We start from the raw sequence: 25,449 nt of genomic DNA, 5'->3' as shown, positions 1-25,449 counted from the left end.
AATTATGAACATAACGAAAGTTGTTTATAATGAAGAGACGTTTCACGTACGGTAAACTAAGTTTACTGAAAATCAATAGTATAAGATAAAATGGAGGAAAACCATTCGGGTTTTCCTATAAACCCCCCGTCTATTCAAGGATTTTAAAATAATATGCATATCAAAACCTTCCCCGGGATGAGTATACTCTAAATATAAAGTTTGGTTGAGATCTATCCAGCCGTTTCGAAGTGATGGTGGAAAAACCATTCAGGTTTTCCTATAAACCCCCGTCTATTCAAAGATTTTAAAATGATATGCATATCGAAACCTTCCCCGGGATGAGTGTACTCCAAATATGAAGTTTGGTTGTGATCTATCCAGCCGTTTCGACGTGATGGTGGAAAAACCATTCTGGTTTTCTTATAATCCCCCGTGTATTCAAAGATTTTAAAATGATATGCATATCGAAACCTTTCCCGGGATGAGTATACTCTAAATATGAAGTTTGGTTGAGATCTATCCAGCCGTTTCGACGTGATGGTGGAAAAACCATTCTGGTTTTCCTATAAACCCCCCGTGTATTCAAAGATTTTAAAACGATATGCATATCGAAACCTTCCCCGGGATGAGTATACTCTAAATATGAAGTTTGGTTGAGATCTATCCAGCCGTTTCGACGTGATGGTGGAACAGACAAACAGACAAACAGACAGACAGACAAACAAACAGACAAACAAACAGACACGAAACGTAAAAACCACCGATTCGGTCTTGAGTTGACCTAAAACGGATAATTATCTGAAAAATTGGCAAAACAGAAGAAATTACAGACAGCGGACCCCCTACAATTTTATTTATATAGATGTTCGCTGTAGGGTGTAATTCCAAATATATTACTTTTCATTTTTAATCATGTGCTACTCAACTGTAAGTAAACATTATCAGTTTAATATCTACTACTACTACTACTACTACTACTGTCCGCCTCTGTGGTGTAGTGGTTAGCGTGATTAGCTGCCACCCCCGGAGGCCCGGGTTCGATTCCCGGCTCTACCACGAAATTTGAAAAGTGGTATGAGGGCTGGAACGGGGTCCACTCAGCCTCGGGAGGTCAAGTGAGTAGAGGTGGGTTCGATTCCCACCTCAGCCATCCTGGAAGTGGTTTTCCGTGGTTTCCCACTTCTCCTCCAGGCGAATGCCGGGATGGTACCTAACTTAAGGCCACGGCCGCTTCCTTCCCTCTTCCTTGTCTATCCCATCCAATCTTCCCATCCCTCCAGTAGGCCCCTGTTCAGCATAGCAGGTGAGGCCGCCTGGGCGAGGTACTGGTCATACTCCCCAGTTGTATCCCCCGACCAAGAGTCTGAAGCTCCAGGACACTGCCCTTGAGGCGGTATAGGTGGGATCCCTCGCTAAGTCCGAGGGAAAAAGCGAACCTGGAGGGTAAACAGATGATGATGATGATGATGACTACTACTACTACTACTGAAAGAAAGTAGAGGATAAGGGAACTCTTTCGTCTCTGTATGCTTTAAATCGTGAGTTCTTTACGGTAGTAAGCCAAGGAAATATAATGTAATTTAGATTTGCTACAATCGATGGATGAATTCTACCATAATCTCTGTGCAGCAATTCCATCTTACACTTGGCAATTCCTGGCCATAAGATATCTATAGGCTTTCATAAGCCATTGAAGCAATTTTATTGACATTTGTAACAATATTTAATTGTTGTAAAGAGTGTTCATTGAACAAGTGAGGTACAAATTCAAAGTTATAGCATAGTAACGTCTAGGAATTACTTTCTTAGAGACAAATCCAATATATACGAACATATTTAGTATACTGAGCCTAGTTTATAGGCCTTCACTAAATTTATTGGTATATAATTCTCTGAGGAGCCTCCGTGGCTCAGGCGGCAGCGCGTCGGCCTCTCACCGCTGGATACCGTGGTTCAAATCCCGGTCACTGCATGTGAGATTTGTGCTGGACAAAGCGGAGGCGGGACAGGTTTTTCTCCGGGTACTCCGGTTTTCCCTGTTATTTTTCATTCCAGCAACACTCTCCATTCTCATTTCATAGCATCTATCACTCATTAATATAAATCACTTTGGGAGTGGCGACCCCATCGTAATAACATCCTATATATGATTCATTCATTACATCCCTGACCCGGTCAAAGACTGGAAAACAGGTTGTAGGTTTTCATTTTCATTCTTGGGAAAATGTTCTATCTGTATAGTTATGGACCATCCATCAATAGTCCTTTCCCACAAGGCTTGCCTCCACTCCTCCAGCAAATGTAAGAATTTCACAAATTATAAGGACATTGCTGGAGCGGTGAAAATGGAGATGCAACGTGTCCCATTATCGTTAACATCTAACTTATAGAAAAAGTGTGTGGGCCCTGACATTCTAATGGCGTGTAACGCAGGGACAGAGGCCGTGACGAAGTACATCAGTCTCGGTTGACGGGGATGGCGGGTGGCACCTGGTTATTTCAATGGAACAGTGCAGGGCGCGGGAAAATGATTGTGAATGTTTGTGAGGGGAATGCCTCAGAGGATAACCAAAGGAAATATTTCATCTTTCTGTGCTTTACAGCGTGAGTTTTTTTACGGTAACATGCTAAGCAAGTATAATGTGGTTTAGATTTGGTTTAGTCGTTAGGTTAATTCTTCCATAATCTCTAGAACTAATAGCAGATAGCGAGTTTCATTAATTGCAATACATCGTTTATTAGCAAATTATGGCTGAAAAGTTGATCTTTAGACTCTCTAACTGTGGTCAAACTTAGTAAAAGTTATTAAAATCTATTTCAAGGCCATTTATTAAAGAGAGGATTTTTTTATTTGATTTTGTTATGTTGTTTCTTATGCTTAACTGGGGAATTCTTGGAGAAGGTATTGAATTTCAATTACGACTATACTAGTGGAAAATATTTATTTAGACGCTCTGTTGTACATAAAAACCTAATGGACTCTTGCACAGAATAAACTACATCGAACTTCGCATACCTCATGCCATACTGTGGTCTTTTGTAATAAAATATTTCGTATCTTACTCTTTGATATAGCCTACATTTGTCCAGTACACACCGTGCCTATTTGCTTACGTAGTTCTATTATACTAGGAAAGTGATAAACAGTGCTTACGGAGATTTATGGCGAGCATTATCCTTTAAACTCGTCCTAGGAGTATAGAAGTGGATTCAGTTATTGGCAAAATTCATCTAGACCTGTGTGTATTGATTAGCCAAGAAATGTCTATAAAAATGCGATAACTCCCTTCAGTTATGCTTGTACACCGCGAATTCATTTTCAGAAGTTCACTTTATCTGTCAGGAAGTGTCCACGTCAGAATATTTTTTACAATTTACAATTTATAATCTGGCTTTCTACTTACTGCAGCGTTTTATGTCCTAAGGAAAGGAACATACATTATATGTCTCGTATGGGATTTAATAATTTACAAACGGCAAGCCTATAATGGTATCTTGGAACTAATGATCTGCTGAATAAAATTACATGTTATGTAATACATTTGGTAAATCATTTGTTCTTGTGCACGAAAAAAAAATCGAAATAGGCAGAACAGAGAAGAATTCAATATCAGAGTAGTTGTTTTACAGAAATGCCCTCTGCCTCCCAATATGCATAAGATTTGTTATAGTGTTATCACACACACTTCAAGTATGAAGTAGGAAAATTCAACTGATTCAACTGCTCTATCCCGTATCTTCAATGACAGTGAAGTTATATATCACATAGTAGTAAAACGATCAGGAATAATACTCCTTCCTCGTGCAACATTCCTCTGAAAAGCTCAGAGATATTGGAAATAATTTGATAAAAATATGCAAAATTATTTCAGTTATAGGTCAATAGATATAGCGCTAAAATCATGGAAATACTACTGTAGAGTCTATTGGGGCTAAACGAATTCGAGGTCCAAAATAGTCCAAAATGGAGAGGAAGAACCTTTTTTATTTCGATATTCGGCCAAATACTTGTAGAAAGGATGGAGCATGTCTTAAAATAAGGTCTTAAGATTTCTAGAGAGATCATATATCGTATGATAGTACTCCAAATGGTATGGTAAAAAAGACCAATTAGAAGTTTCACTTCCATCAATCCGTAACACATGTTCTGATTAAAATTTCGAGATTACCTTTTTCCGAAATGTTGAAAAAGTATTTTTCCACAAGAATTGCACAAATAAATGATAGGTTTTGAAAAACAATTTAGGTACAATTTTATTGATGAAATATCGCCATCTGGTCTTCAGTTGGGCTTTTTCACATGAGTGGGCATTGGCGATATAGTCTATCGTTAATCATAGGAGTTTCTATTAATCGTCACTTTCACAATAAATCACTCCTCTAAACACTTAATTTGTAACTTACCGTGACTGATACCTCACACCGTTTCTTGTGTTATATTACAGTTAGGAGAAGACCGCAATTTGATGTCCATATCATTTTAAATTTAAACTAGGTGAGAATGTAATAAAACAAACTACACTCGATACATACAATGTTCATTTTTATTTCGTATAAAAGATATGTACATGGAACAAATGTACAAAAATATCAGATATCAAATTAGAGGTATAATTTGGTGTTTATATTATGTAAGTACACTTTGTGATTAGGCACTGCGTTTTAGACTTTAGAGTAAGTAACAAATGTCCCGTGGAAGCAGAAGAAATACAGTTGGAATGTTCTCGATTTTATCTATATCAGTTGTATAATATTATTGGAAAAGACAGTGCAGAAGGGATTAATAATTTCAAGATAAATGATAGATTTATTAAAAGAAATAGTTTGGTGCAATAAAAATTTAGCATTGATGAAAACACAGTACAATACGACAGTTTCATACGGTGAAAATATTTGCTTCTCTCTTTATAATCTCTTATATCTGACTTGAACGTAATGATGCATAGAACGAGGGTTAAATAAATATAACAAAAATAAAATTCTCAATAAATAAAAGGTACATTAAACAAAAAAAAATACTTCAACATAATAAGACTAGGTAGATACGTTTGTTGTTCACACAGTGAAAATGGGGAAGAGTATTAAGAATTTCAGATGACATGCCATTTAAGAACGCAAAATAATCGTAACAGCTTCACCTTAGCTCATTCCTGCTGAATGAACTAAAGGACGATGGAGTAAGCGATTTTGATTGTTCAGGCTCACAGGGAGGAGGGTGATAGAGCAGAAGTGCACGTGCTATCTGCGGAATCTCCGGATGCATTTTTTAACTTTTCATTTCTTTCCCTAATGATGTTGACAAAGCTCCGGGATAACAGTAGGTAGTTTAACTTCACTAAAAATTTGTTTAAAAATATTCTTACCTACATAAGCTAAATAGTAGGCAAAACAAATGGATTTATTGTTTACAAGGACCTTTACGGAATTCTCACCATGTCCACCGAAATTGGCCATAAAGTAATTCAGCACGTCTAGTGAATACACACTCACCTCACTAATAGTCTCTTCATCTGAATGTAGGTATTTAACCCGCTCGCATCTCTTGGCCAGAGATAGGGCGTAACCCTCTAGGTGGCCCGCCCCACCCCTTCAGGGTGAGGAATGAAAACATAGATAGTAGGTATATAGTAGGTATATAAGTGCAGAATAATTACTGAATAGACATTTGCGTGAATGTTGTATTCAGGGTATTATAATTGAAGGGTCTTCTCAAGCGATTTTCGAGTTAAATCTCAAACAGTTGAAGCCTCGAATATACGGCTGTCGTTGTAAGGTCAGGATATACCAGCCAGCGCTGGGTGTCTGGTAGAGACGTTCTATACCTATTGAGACTGAAGGCTGTCATCATCAGCATCATCATCATCATAACTCACAACACTCTCCCGATCATCATCAAAACTCGCAGCACTCTCCCGCATTCTGCATGTCAGTAACCACGTGTTAACTGTTGGTACTGGAGTGATTACCGCGGTTTATTGTCACACTTCGAGCGTTGAGTGTGACGCCCTGTGGTATTTGATGCTGCGGTGTTGCCGTGAAGGAATACCGATTCAGAGAGATCATACTGGAGACCTACTTGCACTTCCACCCGATAGTTTCTGCCTGGCTTTAACTAGCGACAGGGCAATTGGCAAGACAAGAATTACTATTCCGTTTCCCTTGGAGAGTGAAGGAGAATATCAGTACCTGACATTAATAAACCTCTTCCCCATAGCAGGAGCTTCTTTGATAAACAAGAAGTGACATGGCGACTGGTCGCGCGTCACTTCCCGCTAAAGACATTCGTACATGCCGCTATGGTACGGAGAGTGGTGTTGTAGCGACGTTAGCTGGTGTTGGTACGAGGATCCAGGTGGCCGTGATGGAAAGTCTATACTGTGTTCACTCATTGAAAACGAGGAGTTGGAGTCTTGGTGTTCAGTAGTCCAATCGCCACTACTGCTTTGTAGATGGCTCTGCTGTCGCCGCTGCGAGGCGAGTGCGCAACTGCCGGTGCTGGAGGTAATCATGTTGCCCTGATCACCGCCGATACTCACCGTCACGCTGCCCACGTTGAGCGTGACTGTAGCGTCCTGAGGTTGTTGATGTGGCTGGTTCTGTACCATGTGCACCGTTTGACTTAGCGCCCAGATGTAATTGTGAGCAAACCGCAATGTCTCTATCTTAGTGAGCTTGGTGTCCTCCGGGAAGGTCGGCAGCACACAACGCAGCCGGTCCAGTGCCTCGTTCAACATATGCATCCGGTTCCGCTCGCGATCGTTTGCCTTCAAACGCCGGTGTCTCTTCAGTCGCATTACCTGGAAATTACCAAAGATAACAAATAAGGGCATCTGGAAATAATAATAATAATAATAATAATAATAATAATAATAATAATAATAATAATAATAATAATAATAATAAAACTATGTTCACAGAGATCTGTTTTCAGACAAGCGAGCTCGATAGCTGCAGTCGCTTAAGTGCGACCACTATCCAGTATTCGGGAGATAGTGGGTTCGAACCCCACTGACGGCAGCCCTGAAGATGTTTTTTTTGGTGGTTTCCCATATTCACACCAGGCAAATGCTGGAGCTGTACCTTAATTAAGGCCACTGCCGCTTCTTTACCACTCCTAGCCCTTTCCTGTCCCATCGTCGCCTGAAGACCTATCTGAGTCGGTGCGACGTAAAACAACTTGTTAAAAAAAATGTTTTCAGACCAACTTTGCTTTACGGGAGTGAACGCTGGGTGTACTCAGGATATCATACTCAAAAGTTAGAAGTAACATACATGAATGTAGTGAGAATGATTGCTGGTACAAAAGGTGGGAACAATGGAAGGAGGGTACTCGGAATGAGGAGATAAGGGATAAGTTGGGAATGAACTCGCTGGATGAAGCTGTGCGCATAAACCGGCTTCGGTGGTGGGGTCATGTGAGGCGAATGGAAGAGGATAGGTTACCTAGGAGAATAATGGACTCTTGTGGATGTTAAGAGAAGTTGAGGGAGACCAAGACGACAATGGTTAGACTCAGTTTCTAACGATTTAAGGATACGTGGTATAGAAATAAACGAGGCCACATAATTAGTTACAAATAGAGGATTGTGGTGGCGGTTAGTAAATACACAGAGACTTGCCGACTGAACGCTGAAAAGCATAACAGTCTATAAAGATGTATGATGTACGTATAATAATAATAATAATAATAATAATAATAATAATAATAATAGAAATATTAGAAAGAAGAATTATAAGGAAAATATTAGGTCCTCCAAGAATTGCAGAGTTTTGGAAATTAAGAAGTAACAATGAAATTTACCAGAACGTAGAAAATATATCAGAAACAATAAGAAAAAGGAGATTGCTATTTCTTGGACACATTTACAGAACGGATGACAATAGACTAACTAAACGAATCTTCAAGTACCTTTGGGAAAAGAAATCAACTACCACCTGGATTCAAGAAGTCAAGAAAGACCTGGAAAGGAACAACATACGAGAAGAAGAATTATTGGAAAGAAAGATTTTTAGGAAGAAAGTCTTACAAATGGAAGGATTCCAAGGGAGGAAGGAAAAGAAAACAGGCACAAAGTGGACTGAAGACAGGAAAAAGAAACACAGTGAAACAATGAAAGAATACTGGAAGAAAAGGAAAGAACAACTAAGGAGGAACAATTGAAATTGTAACGTGGTCCTTAGAAGGCCGGAACGCAAGAATAATAATAATAATAATAATAATAATAATAATAATAATAATAATAATAATAATAATACATTTATAAAAAATCATAAAAAGATTACTTTTTATTGAACAATGAAACGACAGAAACATGTAAAAGACAACTGTTTTTTTAATATCCGACTTGACTCCAATTTTGAATTATTCCAAGCCACCAAGGGATTAAGCTCGGATATTATTGTTTTAAATACATAACTAGGGCTATTTACAACGTGTTTGTAATTATTTGCCCTGAGATTGTTTAAAGTGCACAAATTAGATTAACAAACCATGTAATATATACACAGGTTTATATTTCATACTCATAAGTTAACAATGGCAGTAGCCTCCGTTGCTCAGACGACAGCGCGTCGGCCTCTCACCGCTGGGTTCCGTGGTTCAAATCTCGGTCACTCCATGTGGGATTTGTGCTGGACAAAGCGGAGGTGGGACAGGTTTTTCTCCGGTTACTCCGGTTTTCCCTGTCATCTTTCATTCCAGAAAAACTCTCCACTATCCTTTCATTTCATCTGTCAGTCATTCATCACTGCCCCAGACGGGTGCGACAGGCTTCGGCAGCCGGCACAATTTCTATCCTCGCCGCAAGATGGGGGCTTCATTCATTCCATCCCTGACCCGGTCATTGACTGGAAAACAGGTTGTAGGTTTTCATTTCAAGTTAACAATGGCAACTATTATGATGGCAGAGAGTCACCAGTAACCAAAGTGCTCCTCCGATAAAATATAGCCTATTCTGTATTGATAATAGTCTAGTGATGTTTAAGAATATTACTTGAAATAAGCAAGCGAACCGTCAGGCAATACAACACCGTTCCAGGCCATTAGTCTAATGCAGAAATGCCCTATAAGGACCTAGTCTAATAGTTTAAAAAATGCCTGACAAAATACGCCGACCTCAGTGGCGCAGTCTGTAAACTTTATCGTCTCTTGGTGTGAAAATGACCAGTGGAGCAACTTTATTTTTGGAAACGCTTTTCTTACTGCATCAAATCTACAGCGATTATTTGGTAAGCAATTTTCATTTCTACAGAACTGTGATGAAGTCACCAAGATGTTCTAAGAGTCACTTGAAAGCCCAGCCGCTGCACTTAGCATGTAATCCCCTTTAGATCACGATTCCTAGTGCCTGAGACAATTTGTACATTAGTGAGGTATATTTGATTGTTGTTCAGGGGACACCTGGATGACAGACAAAGCAGTTACAGGGCCATCTGTCGTGGGGTACGTCATTTGATATGATGAAGATGTTATTAATTCTCGCCTAAGTACTTATAAGTTATAGTTCACAGATAAATAAAATTTAAAGTATCCAGGTGTGTAAGGAAGAAAGAATTGTTTGTAGCTAAGATATGAAGTTACTCTTCTCTCTACTCAAATTAGATTGGAAGATATGTTCTAGTCACTGACTAGAAAATTTCACTTATACTCCTGCACGTTAGCGTATCCCTCAGGACTCCTAAAGTGCTCGGGTTGAATTCACCGACTTGTTAATGACTGATTTATCGTTTATTTCTCACGTGCGTCAGGCTTTCTAAACACAAGAGTTCTGTGGTTTGTAGAGCATACTGCATTATTAAATCTGACTTGTTACGTTCAGACACAGAGAAAAAAAGTGACGTGCAGTATACAGGTTGTAGGGAATATGTTCACAAAGACAGGCCCTAATAAAGAAAAGGAAGACAATTAAAGTGAGTGTTACTTTCATATAGATTTGTAATACACTGTCGTTTTAGAAGTGTTGTGTGTCAAAACGCAGGAGCCTCTACAACGTGTTAAATCACACGGTGCGATTTTAGTTCTGTGTCTCGTGGTCATGAAATGTCAAGGTCTGTCGAATACTGGATGTCAAATTTTTGTACCAATATAATATTCCCTTAACACACACCGTATTCGAAAGTTAAAATCGAATCGAGGCCAAGCGAAACGACTGCGGCTACTGCCACCTGACAAATTACGATTTGAAAATTGCATTACCTTCCTTCCTCCTTACATTACCTCTGGATGAAAATTGCGAGTTATAGTGTCCTATCCACAATGTAATTATCCTCACCACCAGTGATTAATAGACGAAACTTTTCCTACACCCAGCATAAATAATTCCTAATTCATCGATCAGTTAATATGCCTTGGACTCGCACATGGTTGTCGTATTTTACATTAAAACTATCCATGGATAAGAGAGACAGAAAGTTTGCTATCCATTACAATAATTTATGTGCTTTAGGTACTTCAGCTCTTGGCCAATGGCGGAACTCAACTTTACTCAAGACCACAATACCTTCTCTCATAATCCCATCTGCAATTTGGCTAATTAAGGAAACATACACTGTAATAGACGCATCGTTAACACGAGTTATCAAACGGGAGTCGCTGACGGAGGAAATATAAAAAGATCTATTGTCCACATTATCTCAAAGTTGTAGGATGAAATAACAAAATAGAAGAAACTGCATTACGATACTCTGAATGTTTCAAAATATAACTTTCTTTTATATTGAAGTTTGTAAAAGTACACGATGAGGGACGATTTGTGGTGTTGATTATGGTGATGGTGGTAACTGTGATAGGGACTTGGAACATTGTAGTCACCTACCCAGAGAACAAATAGTGTGCATTGTCACACTGTCCGGCTCCATGGCTAAATGGTTAGCATGCTGACCTTTGGTCACAGGGGTCCCGGGTTCGGTTCCCGGCAGGGTCGGGAATTTTAACCAGCATTGGTTAGTTTCGCTGGCACGGGGGCTAGGTGTATGTGTCGTCTTCATCATCATTTCATCCTCATCACGACGCGCAGGTCGCCTACGGGTGTCAAATTGAAAGACCTGCACCTGGCGAGCAGAACATGTCCTCGGACACTCCCGGCACTAGAATCCATACGCCATTTCATTTCATTATCACATTGTCAATAATAATAATAATAATAATAATAATAATAATAATAATAATAATAATAATGGCTCAACCTCCATTAAGACCTTGGACTTCCAAGACGACTGCTGTCCAGTCAGATTGCATGCTGATATTATTTAATTTGCATGTGGTCAGCGAGACGACATTCTCAGTCGTATTGCTTGACTTCCTTGACCGGCTGCTCCGTATGTCAGAATTAAAAACCCTGGACTGACCAGAAATCGAACCCGAGGGCTCTTGGTAAGAGGCAGGCAACCTACCCTTATTATAAGGGTCTAGTAATAATACTCGTAGTAATCATCATCATCATCATCATCATCATCCAGTGTGCCTCGGATATCGAAACGCAAGTCTCTAGAGTTAACGAATTGAGCAACTAGTACGTCTATTTCGATATTCTCCCTAAGAGGTAGGGTTAATCTAGTTGACTAGTCTGCGCTTCTGCAATGAAACCGAGAATCCTTTGAAAGTGTGTTAGAAAACCGAGAGAATTTACCTGAATTCATCTTAATGTGTTCCCCCTTTTTCATTTTACGTGTCGGTGTGAACGATATGACTACACTTTTCTCATTTAAAAAAATCCACCGACCTCTGTCGAGTGTGAATCAGTCATCTTTCAGACAAGAACTTCGCACGCTATCTACCAAATCATCTGCATAAGGATCTATGTCACTGTTATGTGTGTGTATTGGTTATGTATGCTCGTAATTCATTAGGACAGATTGCGGGGGGAGAGACTAAACTGAAATAGAAATCTTTAGAAAATCTTCTCGAGAGGTTCGAAATCATGACTTTTTCCGGGTAAATGTATTGAGGACGCGCCTGTTGCAACTTCTCAGTAGAAACAAGTGTTTTTGAGTCTGTCTCTTAGTACAAGATAGATAAATATGTAGCTTCTACCGAAGGCTCTGACTCATTTACAGGTGTGACCTGAAGTGTGGGTGGTGCCGACTAATAATATTATTTGGTGCACGACTAGTGCGTCCAGGTGTTATGAAAGGTGCGAATTATAGGGCAAGTCGTGTTGAAGTAGTACTGCCTGGACTCATGGCGATGTCACTCCTCGTCTTCGCTAGTACGCTTAATTTTGGCACTGACTTCGATTCTTGCTGTTTCCCTATAAACGCATAAACTTTTGGTGGAGTCCGGCTCCATGGCTAAATGGTTAGCGTGCTGGCCTTTGGTCGGAGGGGTCCCGGGTTCGATTCCCGGCAGGGTCGGGAATTTTAACCATCATTGGTTAATTTCGCTGGCACGGGGGCTGGGTGTGTGTGTCGTCTTCATCATTTCATCCTCATCACGACGCGCAGGTCGCCTACGGGTGTCAAATCAAAAGACCTGCACCTGGTGAGCCGAACATGTCCTCGGACACTTCCGGCACTAAAAGCCATACGCCATTTCATTTACCTTTAGTGGTGGTGTTTGACGATCCAACCAGCCTCCAGGATGATGATCCAACATACATTGTAGATGGATAACTCAACAAAGGTCCGTTTAGCCAAGATGGTAAAGGGGTATTCCCTTCAGCTGGAAGGACGTGGGTTCGATTCCTCCCACGAAATCAATGGAATTTCCACTTCTGAGTAGGCCCTACCTAACAGGTTAATTTATGGGGACACAGGTGGTGGAACATACGGCTAATCACTCTTTCTTGCTTAGATAATAATGTTATTTATTTTATATCCCACTAACTACTTTTACGGTTTTCGGAAACGCCGAAGTGACGGAATTTTGTCCCGCAGGAGTTATTTTACGTACCAGTAAATCTACCGACATGAGGCTGGCGTATTTGAGCACCTTCAAATACCACCGGACTGAGCCAGGATAGAACCTGCCAGGTTGGAGCCACAGCACCTCAACCATCTGAGCCACTCATTCCGGCTTCTCGCTTAGAGCTGAGGTTGCGGTTAGTGGAAGACTTTACCTTTCCTTAACGGAAACGGCTTTTCTTTGATCACTCGCCAGCTATTTGAAGCACCGGGGAAGTTTACGTCAAAAATCTGTTTTATAAAATTCATTCTGAGTTTTATGTTATCTCAAGTACTCCCCTTTGAATTACTGAAGGTGAAGCTCACCTGCTCAGGACTACGGTCCCTCGTCGTCCTACTCTTGGAATAACGCTTCCTCTTGGCCCCACTCGTCTTGCGACGCGTTCCAATCAGCGTCGTACCATTTTCACTTTCATCTCGGCTGCGGTCCCCGTCTTCTTCATTTTCCGTGTCGTGCCCTAGCTCCACCTTGATGTCGGTGAACGTGTACTCCGAGTCCGAGCTGGCGGTGGACGTCAGGCTCTCGGCCGTCATATCTGGCAACAGACAAATTGATGGTTGGTTCAAGCTGAAATGACATCTAAGAACAGATTAGCTACGTAGTTTCTACAGTTCTTTTTAACAAATTTAACTTATACGCCCAAGAGTCTGAAACAGTCCATTAACTCGTTAGTTAGTATTGAGACGAGGTTGTTCTTAACGTACATAATATCATTGTAATAGTTTCCACAGAGAACAACTAGTTCGTGTATAGGATTTGAAATCCTTTGAACATAAACAGTAATGAACTGACTTAGGCCTTTTGAATTGTAGCAGTAATGAACTTACCTCCTTTAAAGGAGAAATGGATTTGTGGCAAAATATTTCTACACTAAGAAACTATAGCAAAGAAAGAGACTGCAATGCATTCAAAACACTCCGTATATTCATAAAGCTGCGTGATTAAGGTAATTTATATATCTTGGGCCAGTATTTCACTAGAAAAAAACGGGTTCTTTAACGTAACAGTAAATATACTTATGCAGGCATCTAGCTTTCTCAAATGCGTTGAAATCGCGATAACTTGAGTACAGGGTGCGAGGTTCTAACAGCTATAATTACAATATTCAACCAGGTCGTCTGTAAAGGAAAGATTTAATGATCGAGTCAGTACTATCGTATGAGTAAGTTTCAGGTGGCTCTGTTACTACCTCACTGGTCAGTGTTAACTCCAGTTGTGTATATATGACAGCGTTAAAACAATTGTTTCTTGCCAAGAGAGGAAAAGAAAAGCAAATGTATAGTTGGCTAACACAAACTGTCTGTCACAGAACAAAATCTCCGACCTAAATCAAAAGGTCAAGTTTTATTTTTCATCGATATGGATAGGGAAAACTCGTCTAATCGAAATTAACCTGTATATTTTATATTCCAATAATATAAATGTGATGTACATTGGTATAATTTTTTTTGCTAGTGGTTTAACGTCGCACTAATACATCGAAGGTCTTCGGCGACGCGAGGATGGGAAAGGGATAGGAATAGGAAGGTAGCGGTCTTGGCTTTAATTAAGGTACAGCCTCAGAATTTTCCTCGTGTGAAAATAGGAAACCACGGAAACCCATTTTCAGGGCTGCTGACGGTGGGTTTCGAACCCTAACCGAATGGCCAACTCGCTCGGTAGCCTATGAGTAGCCTCAAAAATAAGAGAGTGATAAAATGAGTGATTAACATTAAATAGGACTGACAAGATAATATAATATGCTGGTAAATGTCGTCTCGTCAGTAATACTATAATTTTTCCAGGAAGTAATAATAACAATGTTACGACTAGTTTTACGGTTTTCAGCAGACGCCGAGGTGCAGGACTTTTGTTATGCGGGAGTTCTTTTACGTGTCTGTGGAACACAAACACGAGGCAAGTGTACCTGAGCAGCTTCAAATATCATCAAGCGGAGTAGATCGAACACGCCGACTTGGGCTCAGAAGGCTGCAGGAGCATCTACCGCCAGAGGCACTCAGTTCGGCTTTTTTTTTCTTTCAGAAGTGTCAACACTATTGTTAAAAAATCCCATCCTCATCTTCATGTTTAAAACGTGGGTACGGCTCAAAATGGTCTAGTTAATATGTCAAGGGTTAAGCAGTATATCTGGGAACGTTGGGGAGTGAAAGCATTTTCAACAGATCAGACAGTGTGAAGCCATTTCGTAGTGAACCGACTTAGTTTGTCTCGAAGTAAAATGAAGTTAAGACCGAGCAAGTGGCCACGTGGTTTTGGTGACGAAGCTATCAGCATGCATTCGAGAGATCGTGGGTTCGAACGCCACTGCCGGCATCCCTGAAGATGGTTTTCCGTGGTTTTCAATTTTCACACCAGGTAGAGTTCACGTATTAGTTTTAGGCTGCCAGGTAAAACGAGTATAGGCCAGAAAATTTTCACAATAAGATAACTGCACGGCGTGAGTCCTGGAATGGATTTCGATCTTTGGTCTAAGTAATATAAGTTAGAACTAAATTATGTGTACAGCAATTCATTTGGTTCTAACAGTACAAGTAAACCTGTTGATATCCATCTAGAGGAGAAGAGTACAAGTCATTTTCTGACTTATGCTCGTTTTCCCTGGCAGCCTATATTAATTAAATATATAAATTATATACATAAATATAAAAATGTTCTTGCTAAACCACACTTCTGTCTGTTGCATTACTCCTCTAATGTTTTCAGTGCTGTTCGTACTCACTGCTAAAGAAAGGAGAGAACATGGCTGAATGGTAACACAAATAGGTTACAGCCGATGGATGAAAAAATCGATACTTACATTTCGTTGAATTGTGAAAATACTAACTAAAAAATGCTAAGATTCCTTGTTATGAGCACAGGACACAGGATCAGATGCAGTGATTTTCACACATTAGGAAGTAAAGCTTTCATGAACAGGAAAAGAGTGGAGTAAGGAGAGTAGTGTAAACTTACGGGCCATGCCTTGCTAAAACACTGTAGTAACATAATACTCAGTTATTTTCAATCACGATGCACTAACTGATTATGATGTTAACATCACGATATCTGCTTAGTCTTTGGAGGAAAGTAAACTGTGCAGATAATATTTAAGAATTTCATAACCTCCTGCAAATATTTAAGAAACGATGTTTCTTCTGATTCCATAATGACTATGCTACATGAAGTTACTGATATTAAAGTGACAATTGTTACACATTTCAGTATTACAAACTACATACAATATAACAGGGAATGATAAAAACGAACATACAAGACCTAGTTTATTTCATTATTTATGAACATTACATCGAAACTCGCTCAAAATGCGTTCGGAAATAAAGATAACGATGTCAATTACGCTTGCAATATTGCATGAAAAACGATGTAAATGAATCGAATGTTCTACTAATCCCTTTCGGTGAGTGTTATAGAATTATACTCTTCCCTTAGATTATATTTGAGCGACTCCATTAGGGAATTGGTTTTCCTTGCAAGAAAAGTATTATATTTAACAGAACAGCGATAAATATTTTAGGGTAAGTGGCTTAATTTTAAATCTATTAGATATATGATCAAATTACGGACTATTGGGGAAGAAGCCATTTTTTATATCTACTTCAAAAGGAAGTTACTGTGAAAATGAAGTCTATGTGGTATGGATTGTTTAGTTTGTTATAAAAATGTGAAAATGTCCTTTGAACAAATTGCTTTATTATTATTATTATTATTATTATTATTATTATTATTATTATTATTATTATTATTATACAACGATTATTTAAAAATGACACCATGTTTCAAAATGGGATTAAAAATCACTGTATAGGCCTAGGTCTAGATTATGACACTACACAGTTTACAATTACAATGAATATAGAAATATTCCTAAACTGCAGAATGACAAGAAGAAATTTACTGGTCTTATCATTGAGAACGTCCAGAAAAATTAAGTCAGAAAACTTAACAATATATAAAAAACACTGATATCCTTAAAGGTCGTATTCCTAAAATCGAAAAATAATAAAATATTAAAAATTATTATTATCATCATCATCATCATCATCATCATCATCATCATCTCCAGCACATCAATTGCAACGCACTCTCTTAGAAACCAAAATGGAACTAAGCTTTTCTCTACTTTTTTTCTACATTGCAGAGTAGGCTCTATCCGTTTACAGTCAGTGGACTGACACACGTTCTTCTTGAGCCAAGTTGTGATGTTTAATTTCATTCTCAAAGGAAGGATTACCACTGTAGTAAGCGAACAGATTGAGAAATTTAACTTTTTCCAAATTGACATGAAGTCACCGAGTGCTGGTTAGAATTCCATAATCGACCGTACTAGCAAGTTACTTTCGTGATTTCCTAACTTAATTAAAAACTGAGATGGTAATTTTTCTACGGGCAGTGCTTGCTTTCTGCCTGAATTACAAATAAACCACTGAAAATAACATGGTAATGGCTGTTGTTTAAATGGAGGTAACATCCAGGTCATCGGCCCACTCTGAAGTACAGACAACATAATTATTTAGATTTAAAATATTTCACACAGAAAGGTTGATTAGTTGCTAGCTGCTATAAACAAGGTGCGGGATCGAGCCCCACACAATCGGTTGGCATTTACGAGTGATTGTGAGAAACCATTGTCGAAAATGTATTGATATTTTAAGAACTGATAATACTTGAAGGACTGTTGCATTCATATTATTATTTACTGGATCGCAAAGAATATAAATAGGTGTAATGACAAGGAATGTACCGGTACAAGTAAGACCCGAATTAATTTTTAATTTTAATTTTTAAAGTCTTCAGCTGTGTTAACCTCAGAATGGAGAGTATCCTGAGAATTTATAAATTCTAGTGTTACAAACTGGAGGTTTTTTAAAATCAAATGTTAACATGTTATCGATATTTAAAAACTGATAGATATTTAGGGAATGTAGACATGATTAATGTTTTCGACAAATTTACTGCTGTAATTCTTTTCCAGTTTAAACGTATAACATAACCCGCGCATGCAAAGGCGAGTACATTGAAATTTAATATAATGCTGACATTAGTCGTTTCGTGAGGTATACCTACTGTACTTTCAACTGTCCCTAATAAGTTACATTAAATGAAAATTCTTCCACTATCTTCCAACTTTAAGTTAGGGGAATGTAATGATAATGTGCTGTACCCCATTTAGTTCTGAAATAGTTGAAATAACATGACAAAAACTTTGGTTAGCATTTATCAATTAACTTTTACCGTGAAAATTGTTTTAGAAGTGATCATTTTTATAGTTTTGATTAGCATATCGCTGTCTCTCAGTTTATGTCGCGTAAGGTATTTCACACATTAATACAAATTCAATAGGCCAGCTCGTCAATAATAGTCAGATGAAATGAAAATACTAAGATTAACGTCTGGCGATGTGGTCTAAATATTAAGATAGTGGCCTCCAACCCGTTTGATTACACAGTCTGTCATAAAGATCTGAAGAGCTTCTAGAAGGGGCACTCTGGTCTCATTCAACGCAAGAAAGAAGAGGAATTGGTGTACTATTCTCAGCCGTACTAGAAAAGGTTTGAGGTTCTACCACCAACAGCACTTCAGTACAGGTGAATATTGAGATGGTACCCATTCCCGGATCCTTGGCTGAATAATCAGCGTAGTGACCTTGAGTTCAAAGGGGTTCGGGCCGGGGAATTTAGCAGTGTCTGGTTACATTATCTGGGTGTTTGTGATAGTCTTAATGCCCACCTCGCTGGCAACTACCGCAAGCGATGAAGTAAGCTAGCTTGTAGTTTTACGCGGCTGTCGTTACCATGTTCATAGCCACGAGACCTCCATTTTAACGTGGAATTCGAATACAGGGATATGACTTTTCATTTCAAAACTCCCACAGGCATAGGCTGGGATTCGAATCGCAGCCACCTTGGTAAGACGCTAGTGACTGTCACACAGATGTTACGCCCCTCTAGCGATCACACGAACACGAAATAGAATATATCCCTCCACATAGGATTGTAGTGAAGAAGGGTATCCGACCGTAACACTAGACCAAGTTCACAAGTGTGTGGCAGTTTGCAACTGAGACCCAACCAGGGTGAAGAAGAAGCAGAAGAAGAAGAACAGAGATTATGCCCATCATACAGGTATTGATGGCTTCCTTCGTAATTCTAATCCCAAATTAATTAATGTTTGGTATACTCTTCTACAGATACCGCAGTTTCCTCGGTGGATCAGCGGTAAAATGTCCGACTCATGATACCATGTTCGCGGGTTCGATCCCGACTGATTAGTCCATTTTTGAGGACCGTCAAAATCCATGCCACCGAGCAAGTGGCCGTGTGGTTAGGGTTGCGCAGCTGTGAGTTAGCATTTGGGAGATAGTGGGTTCGAACTACACTGTCGACAAACCTGAAGATGGTTTTCCATTTTCGTCCACCTCTGTGGTGTAGTGGTTAGTGTGATTAGCTGTCACCCCCGGAGGTCCGGGTTCGATTCCCGGCTCTGCCACGAAATTTGAAAAGTGGTACGAGGGCTGGAACGGAGTCCACTCAGCCTCGGGAGGTGGGTTCGATTCCCACCTCAGCCATCCTAGAAGTGGTTTTCCGTGGATTCCCACTTCTCCTCCCGGCAAATGCCGGGATGGTACCTAACTTAAGGCCACGGCCGCTTCCTTCCCCTCTTCCTTGTGTATCCCTTCAAATCTTCCCATCCCTCCCCCCCCCCTGCAAGGCCCCTGCTTAGCATAGCAGGTGAGGCCGCCTCGGCGAGGTACTGGTCATCCTCCCCAGTTGTATCCCTACCCAATGTCTCACTCTCCAGGACACTGCCCTTGAGGCGGTAGAGGTGGGATCCCTCGCTGAGTCCGAGGGAAAAACCGACACTGGAGGGTAAACAGATAAAGAAAAGAAGGTTTTCACATCAGGCAAATGCTGGAGCTGTACTTTAATTAAGGCCACGGACGCTTTCTTCCCATTCCTAGCTCTTTCCTATCCCACCGTCGCCATAAGACCTATCTATGTCGGTGCTACGAAAAGCAGATCGCAAAGAAAAAAATCCATGCCATTGTTGTTGGCAGGTTACAGATTTCTGATGGCACACTGAGTGTTGCCCGACAAAATTAAATTAACTCAGCCATGGTATTCGTTCACAATCTGAATGTCGAAATTGGTAGGCAGTCGCGTAGTTCCCTTCTCTCTTGCTTCTTCCAGTCATTATTATCATAAGCTGATCAAATATTATATCATGATCAATTGAGAATCACTTCAGAATAATACGATTATTAAGTATTATTATTATTATTATTATTATTATTATTATTATTATTATTACAGACACCACAACTATGTAAGTAATCAGTCATTTAACACACGCCGAGCATCTATGATGTTTACGAATATATCCCAAATCACTAAGATAAATCAGCAATAACAAGTAAATTGACGGCTCTTCGACAGTTTCACACACATTCATATCAATAAGCCAAGAATAACGGCCTAGGGGTTCATCGCTCTGACGACGCGTCGCCACGTAATCGACAATCCTGAAAGCTGAGAAGGGTCACTTGGTAGTAAGGTTGCCAGGTTTTAGAAATGCCAATAAGGGGACAGGTCATGTCAACACGACATAACCACATTTGCTCTGGAAAACACAGATATAATTTACTGTACTATAATTACATTGGAGGCACAACCTTTATTATAGCATTTCATTTTCTACATAAAAAGTTTGAAACCCACATTTTTCTGCACTACTTCCTTTAATAAGTCATGAAATTTATGACAACTATGATAGAAATTAAGTGAGATTTGAATAATTTCTGACTTTATCGAGTTGCTGAATATCTGTTCCTTTCATCACTCCATTTGTTTTTAAGAATTAAAAAAAAAAAAACTCTCGACATATGCATTTGAACCAGGTATACTTAGAAATATTAACATCACTGTAACTAGGTTATTTTAACCACGGAGGAAGAGAGTTGTTTATCGATGGGAAAGAAAGGGCATCCTGTATGCTGTTACAACGGGACAGTACTTCAGACCTTCAAATACGGCAAATACCGTATAATACGGGACACCTGGCAAGCCTACTTGGTAGTGCAAGGCCCGCGAAAACCGTGCCACCATGAGGTTCTTTTTCGTATTATTAAGACCAGCCAGTTATACAGTATACAATTATCTTCACAAGTTTATGTACAGTTTACAAGGTTCTACAAATATCAGTTAACCACACCTCGTTTTCAAATTTCTGAAAAATGATAGAAGTTTACAAATTAAACACATGCAATCAATGTTAAGCTCTCTCAAGGAAAAAACTGGCAATTTCTCCTCAGCATCGTATTATTACCCGATTTGTGGGTTTCAACCGATAGTTCTCAAGTGGCATTCATGATTACAGTGAACGCTGAAATTCTCATAGACGTACTTTCCACAGACTCAACTAATCAAATGGGATGAATTCGACATTCATCAAAATATTATTTTATCCAATGTAAATGTCATTAGAAGTAATCTGAATTCGAATTTCAAGAATTTATAGGTGTTGTGACGTCACCAGACGCAACATTTTACTTTAAGATACATCAAACTTCACAATACAGCTCATGAGCACATCACCCAATTTCTAAGTATAAGTTTTGTCATTGTTTATATATATATACAGAGTCTAATGCTTTGTTAATTTTTAGCTATACGTAGGTGAAGATTATCATTATCTGAGTGAAACTAGTCCCACAATATGATATATAGATAAATAGATAGATAGTCACATATAATAAATATGTATTGACTGAGTGGAATCCTTGTTTGCTACTTATTGTAACAGCCAGTTATAACTTTCTTTGATAAAAGTTTGAGAATTATATATTTCTACTTACCGGTTGTTGCACTCTCGTTGGCGCAGAATAGCCTCTTAGAAGTCACTTTACACCTGGGATATCAATCTATTATCACACACTAAGAACCCCTCTCTTCCGACTACCGGGTCCGTACATTACACAAGGCACACGTGGAGTGGTCCACGTGAACTATCCCCTCACGCTTATATGTAGAGCGCCTATCTCTGGTTGCCATGGTTACCGCCTGATAGTCCCGCCCCTCATGTGACGTCACAAACTCGGCGCATGCCCTGTACGAGGAGTACCTAACAACATGACAGGTGCTTGTTGGTATAAGGGTGTGAGGGGGGTGCACGGAACCAGAACCCCCACCCACAGCTTCAATCACGGGGATGGGGGAGGAGGTTGCGCCGTGCCCATACCACTTGCTCATATAGATCACATAACATGCTGATTCATTCAACAATTTTGAAGAGTGTTTCATGCTGAAGTTAGTATGCATACATCAATTTCAGAGATAATGGTTAATCGCTTTCTCTTTCTTGCAACATTGCCCATTTAATCACTTACCCTAAACAGCGAAAGATATGGAGCACTTTATTGCAGTAATATGTCAAGAGGTGAAAAAACAACAAGAAAAATAACAAAATGTAACGACAATTCAATAGTTCTGTATCTATATGTATGGAAGCTTTCTTTGTAGGGTGTCAGTCTCTGGATCCTAAGACCACGGGCTCAAACCTGGCAGAGGTAGCTGCGTTTGTGAAGGGCTCGACACTCCAAGTCGTACGATGTGGCCATGTAGAAGATTTCTGATGACGCAGTGTTTGCCTGATAAAATTAGTTAAATATTCAACAATAGGTCACTAGAAAGAGTTCTGTTTTCTCTGTTATTTGGTTGTGGAAAATGTATCGTTAAAATTGATATGCAAGCAGCCTAAATTGCATCAAATCATAATTGATGCACACGGTAGCGAAGGCCATACGATTATTATTAATATTATTATTATTAGCCAAAGTGCCCCAACTACATTAGATGAAGAAATAAAAACAGCATGAGCAAAGTCCAACTACAATTGGACAGCTTTAGACCTACGTATGTGTAAAATTATCTTCGTATCTGTACACTTAGTCTATAATTATCGATTATACTCCGTTTGCCTCTATACAAGATGTATAATAATTAGCACCACTTTCGATTTGATTTCTCTGTTATTTTTTATCTATGTTTGTGGAAGTATCACGCCAGGTCTATTAGAATGATTGGCATAAAAGCTGGTATTTGAGCAGAAGACAAACTGGAAAGAAAAATGTGGCGTAAATGATTAATAATCCTAAGCAGAGGGAGTGGGAGTGAGATTTTTCTCACATACGTCCACAACGGTTTTTTTGCACAAAAAATGTGGTAGGAAAAGTATATTTTGAACTTTGTTTGTCCAGCTCATTTCCTGGAAAGCCGGTCATGACAAATATATCTACGTTAAAGATGTTTTGCACGTTGAAAAGTGCACATAATAATAACAACAATTCCTTCCTTCCTTCCTTCCTTCCTTCCTTCCTTCCTTCCTTCCTTCCTTCCTTCCTTCCTTTACGGATAGGCTTTTAAGTTCAATACGACCTTAGAATGCAAACCACCCTTTCATTGGTCGACTAAAGTCTCTCCTTTCTGGGTAACCCTGACAGCTAGTCCTCCAGTTTGAGGTTGGGCGAAGAGCTTTTAACACTTTCACATAAAAATCATAACTACTCATAAACCTGATAGTAATAATGATAATAATAATAACAACAACATCAACATCAACATCACCAACATGAACATCAACAATAACATAAACATCAACATCAACAATAACATCAACATCAACAATAACATCAACAATAACATCAACATCAACATCATCAATAACATCAACATCAACAATAACGTCAACATCAACATCATCAATAACATCAACAATAACATCAACATCAACAATAACATGAAAATAAACAATAACGTGAACATTAACATCAACATCAACAATAACATCAACATCAACAATAACATCAACATCAACATCATCAACAATAACAATAACAATAACAATAACAATAACAATAACAATAACAATAACAATAACAATAACAATAACAATAACAATAACTAGTGGACACGCGCTGCTCCGCAACATTCCTTATAAACAGTCAGATAACTCGTCTTGAAATGCCTGTCGCAGTCATATTGTTTTGTCTGCCCTTTTCAGTATTATACGCAAAACTTTTCTTGAGCCCAATTTTTACGGGGTGAGTAGTAAGGAGGGAGTTCTGCCGGTTCCGGTTATACTTCCAACTGAACGGAAATGAAACCTGAATTGAAACGATAGTATGATCGATCGATATATATTTTCTAAACCTTTATTATCTTAGCATGAATTCTCTGAAATTACACTTCCACAATTACATGCACGATCGTCACTGCTATCTGCAATACTATTAATTATCAGATATATCACTTCCACAATCACTTTCACAGTCGTCACTGCTATCTGCAATACTGTTAATGACAATCGCGCCCATGGCTATTTCCATGACACCGTCGTGCCTGCAGTATTCCTCTTCCCGTTCTTTCACCTTTCTGCAATACCCCTCCCAATCTGCGGCAGATACTAAATTGAATGCCCCAATGGTGAGTCGTCGTAAGTTAACTACGATAAGGAGGAAAACATCATATAAAACTTGCACATGACACTCTACTTCTATCCATATTCACCGGGGTCAGAGGCAGAAAATGACTTAGTCCTCTTTTTTTTTTTTTTTTTTTTTTGCTAGAGGCTTTACGTCGCACCGACACAGATAGGTCTTATGGCGACGATGGGCTAGGAAAGGCCTAGGAGTTGGAAGGAAGCGGCCGTGGCCTTAATTAAGGTACAGCCCCAGCATTTGCCTGGTGTGAAAATGGGAAACCACGGAAAAACCATCTTCAGGGCTGCCGATAGTGGGATTCGAACCTACTATCTGCCGGATGCAAGCTCACAGCCGCGCGCCTCTACACGCACGGCCAACTCGCTCGGTGACTTAGTCCTCTTAATAGTTGCCGCAGATATGTCCGTGTACGCGACAACTCGTTTAAGAGACTTGCTGAAGGGAAAGAGCAGCTGTTTATCTATTTTTTACTCTATAGCACAGCATTCGGCAACTTTAACTATTATTTCTCTTCCCTCGCTGTGTATAACCTTTGAAGGGCGTTTCCGTGGAGATGTTCTAGGTGGTCCCTGTGATATAATGGGATTTTCCTCACTCATGTTCATTCCCAACCTATATCTTGAATTTGCTATGTAAACAACAACAGTACTAGTACGCAAATTGTACGCCAAATATCTCTCGGCGATGCATAATCGATTCATAGTTCGCGTTTCAAAGGGCCAATACGGATGTCGAAGACAACCGAGGTCTACCGGTCTACCGATTCAGCACTAGGGAGTTCAGGGCTCAACATTTAATACCGGTACATAATAACTAAATCATTCGTAATTAAGTTTCTAACACTTTTTTAAATACAATATTCACTGTACTTCGACCATTCAGCCGTATCTGGATCTTAACATTTTCCAACAATCTTTCCTAAGATAGTGCAGCATACACTTGGCCGTGGCTGAATGCTGGTTCGGGTAAGCAGACTACCCATTTATTCAAGAGTTTGTCCCTGCGCTTTATTAATGGTCATACAGATGGCTAGGCGACTTACCTTCCCGTCTGTACGTACGTAGACTGTTTT

At 39.4% G+C, this 25,449-nt stretch overlaps 1 protein-coding gene across 1 annotated transcript; it reads right to left on the bottom strand.

Moving 5' to 3' along the window:
• Nucleotides 1–5,618: 5,618 nt before the first annotated feature.
• Nucleotides 5,619–21,859, bottom strand: tap (Basic helix-loop-helix neural transcription factor tap). The gene is made up of 3 exons (XM_067143119.2): nt 21,735–21,859; nt 13,189–13,418; nt 5,619–6,779 (listed from the first exon to the last, which is right to left on the bottom strand). The coding sequence occupies exons 2-3, from the start codon at nt 13,414–13,416 to the stop codon at nt 6,255–6,257; spliced, it is 753 nt and encodes a 250-aa protein (XP_066999220.2). The 5' UTR covers nt 13,417–13,418; nt 21,735–21,859; the 3' UTR covers nt 5,619–6,254.
• Nucleotides 21,860–25,449: the final 3,590 nt, after the last annotated feature.

This window comes from Anabrus simplex, chromosome 1 (assembly GCF_040414725.1).
Source record: "Anabrus simplex isolate iqAnaSimp1 chromosome 1, ASM4041472v1, whole genome shotgun sequence".
NCBI classification, from domain to species: Eukaryota; Metazoa; Arthropoda; class Insecta; order Orthoptera; family Tettigoniidae; genus Anabrus; species Anabrus simplex.
Note: the sequence above shows the minus strand (reverse complement) of the source record. Positions and strands in the feature narration are given on the sequence as shown.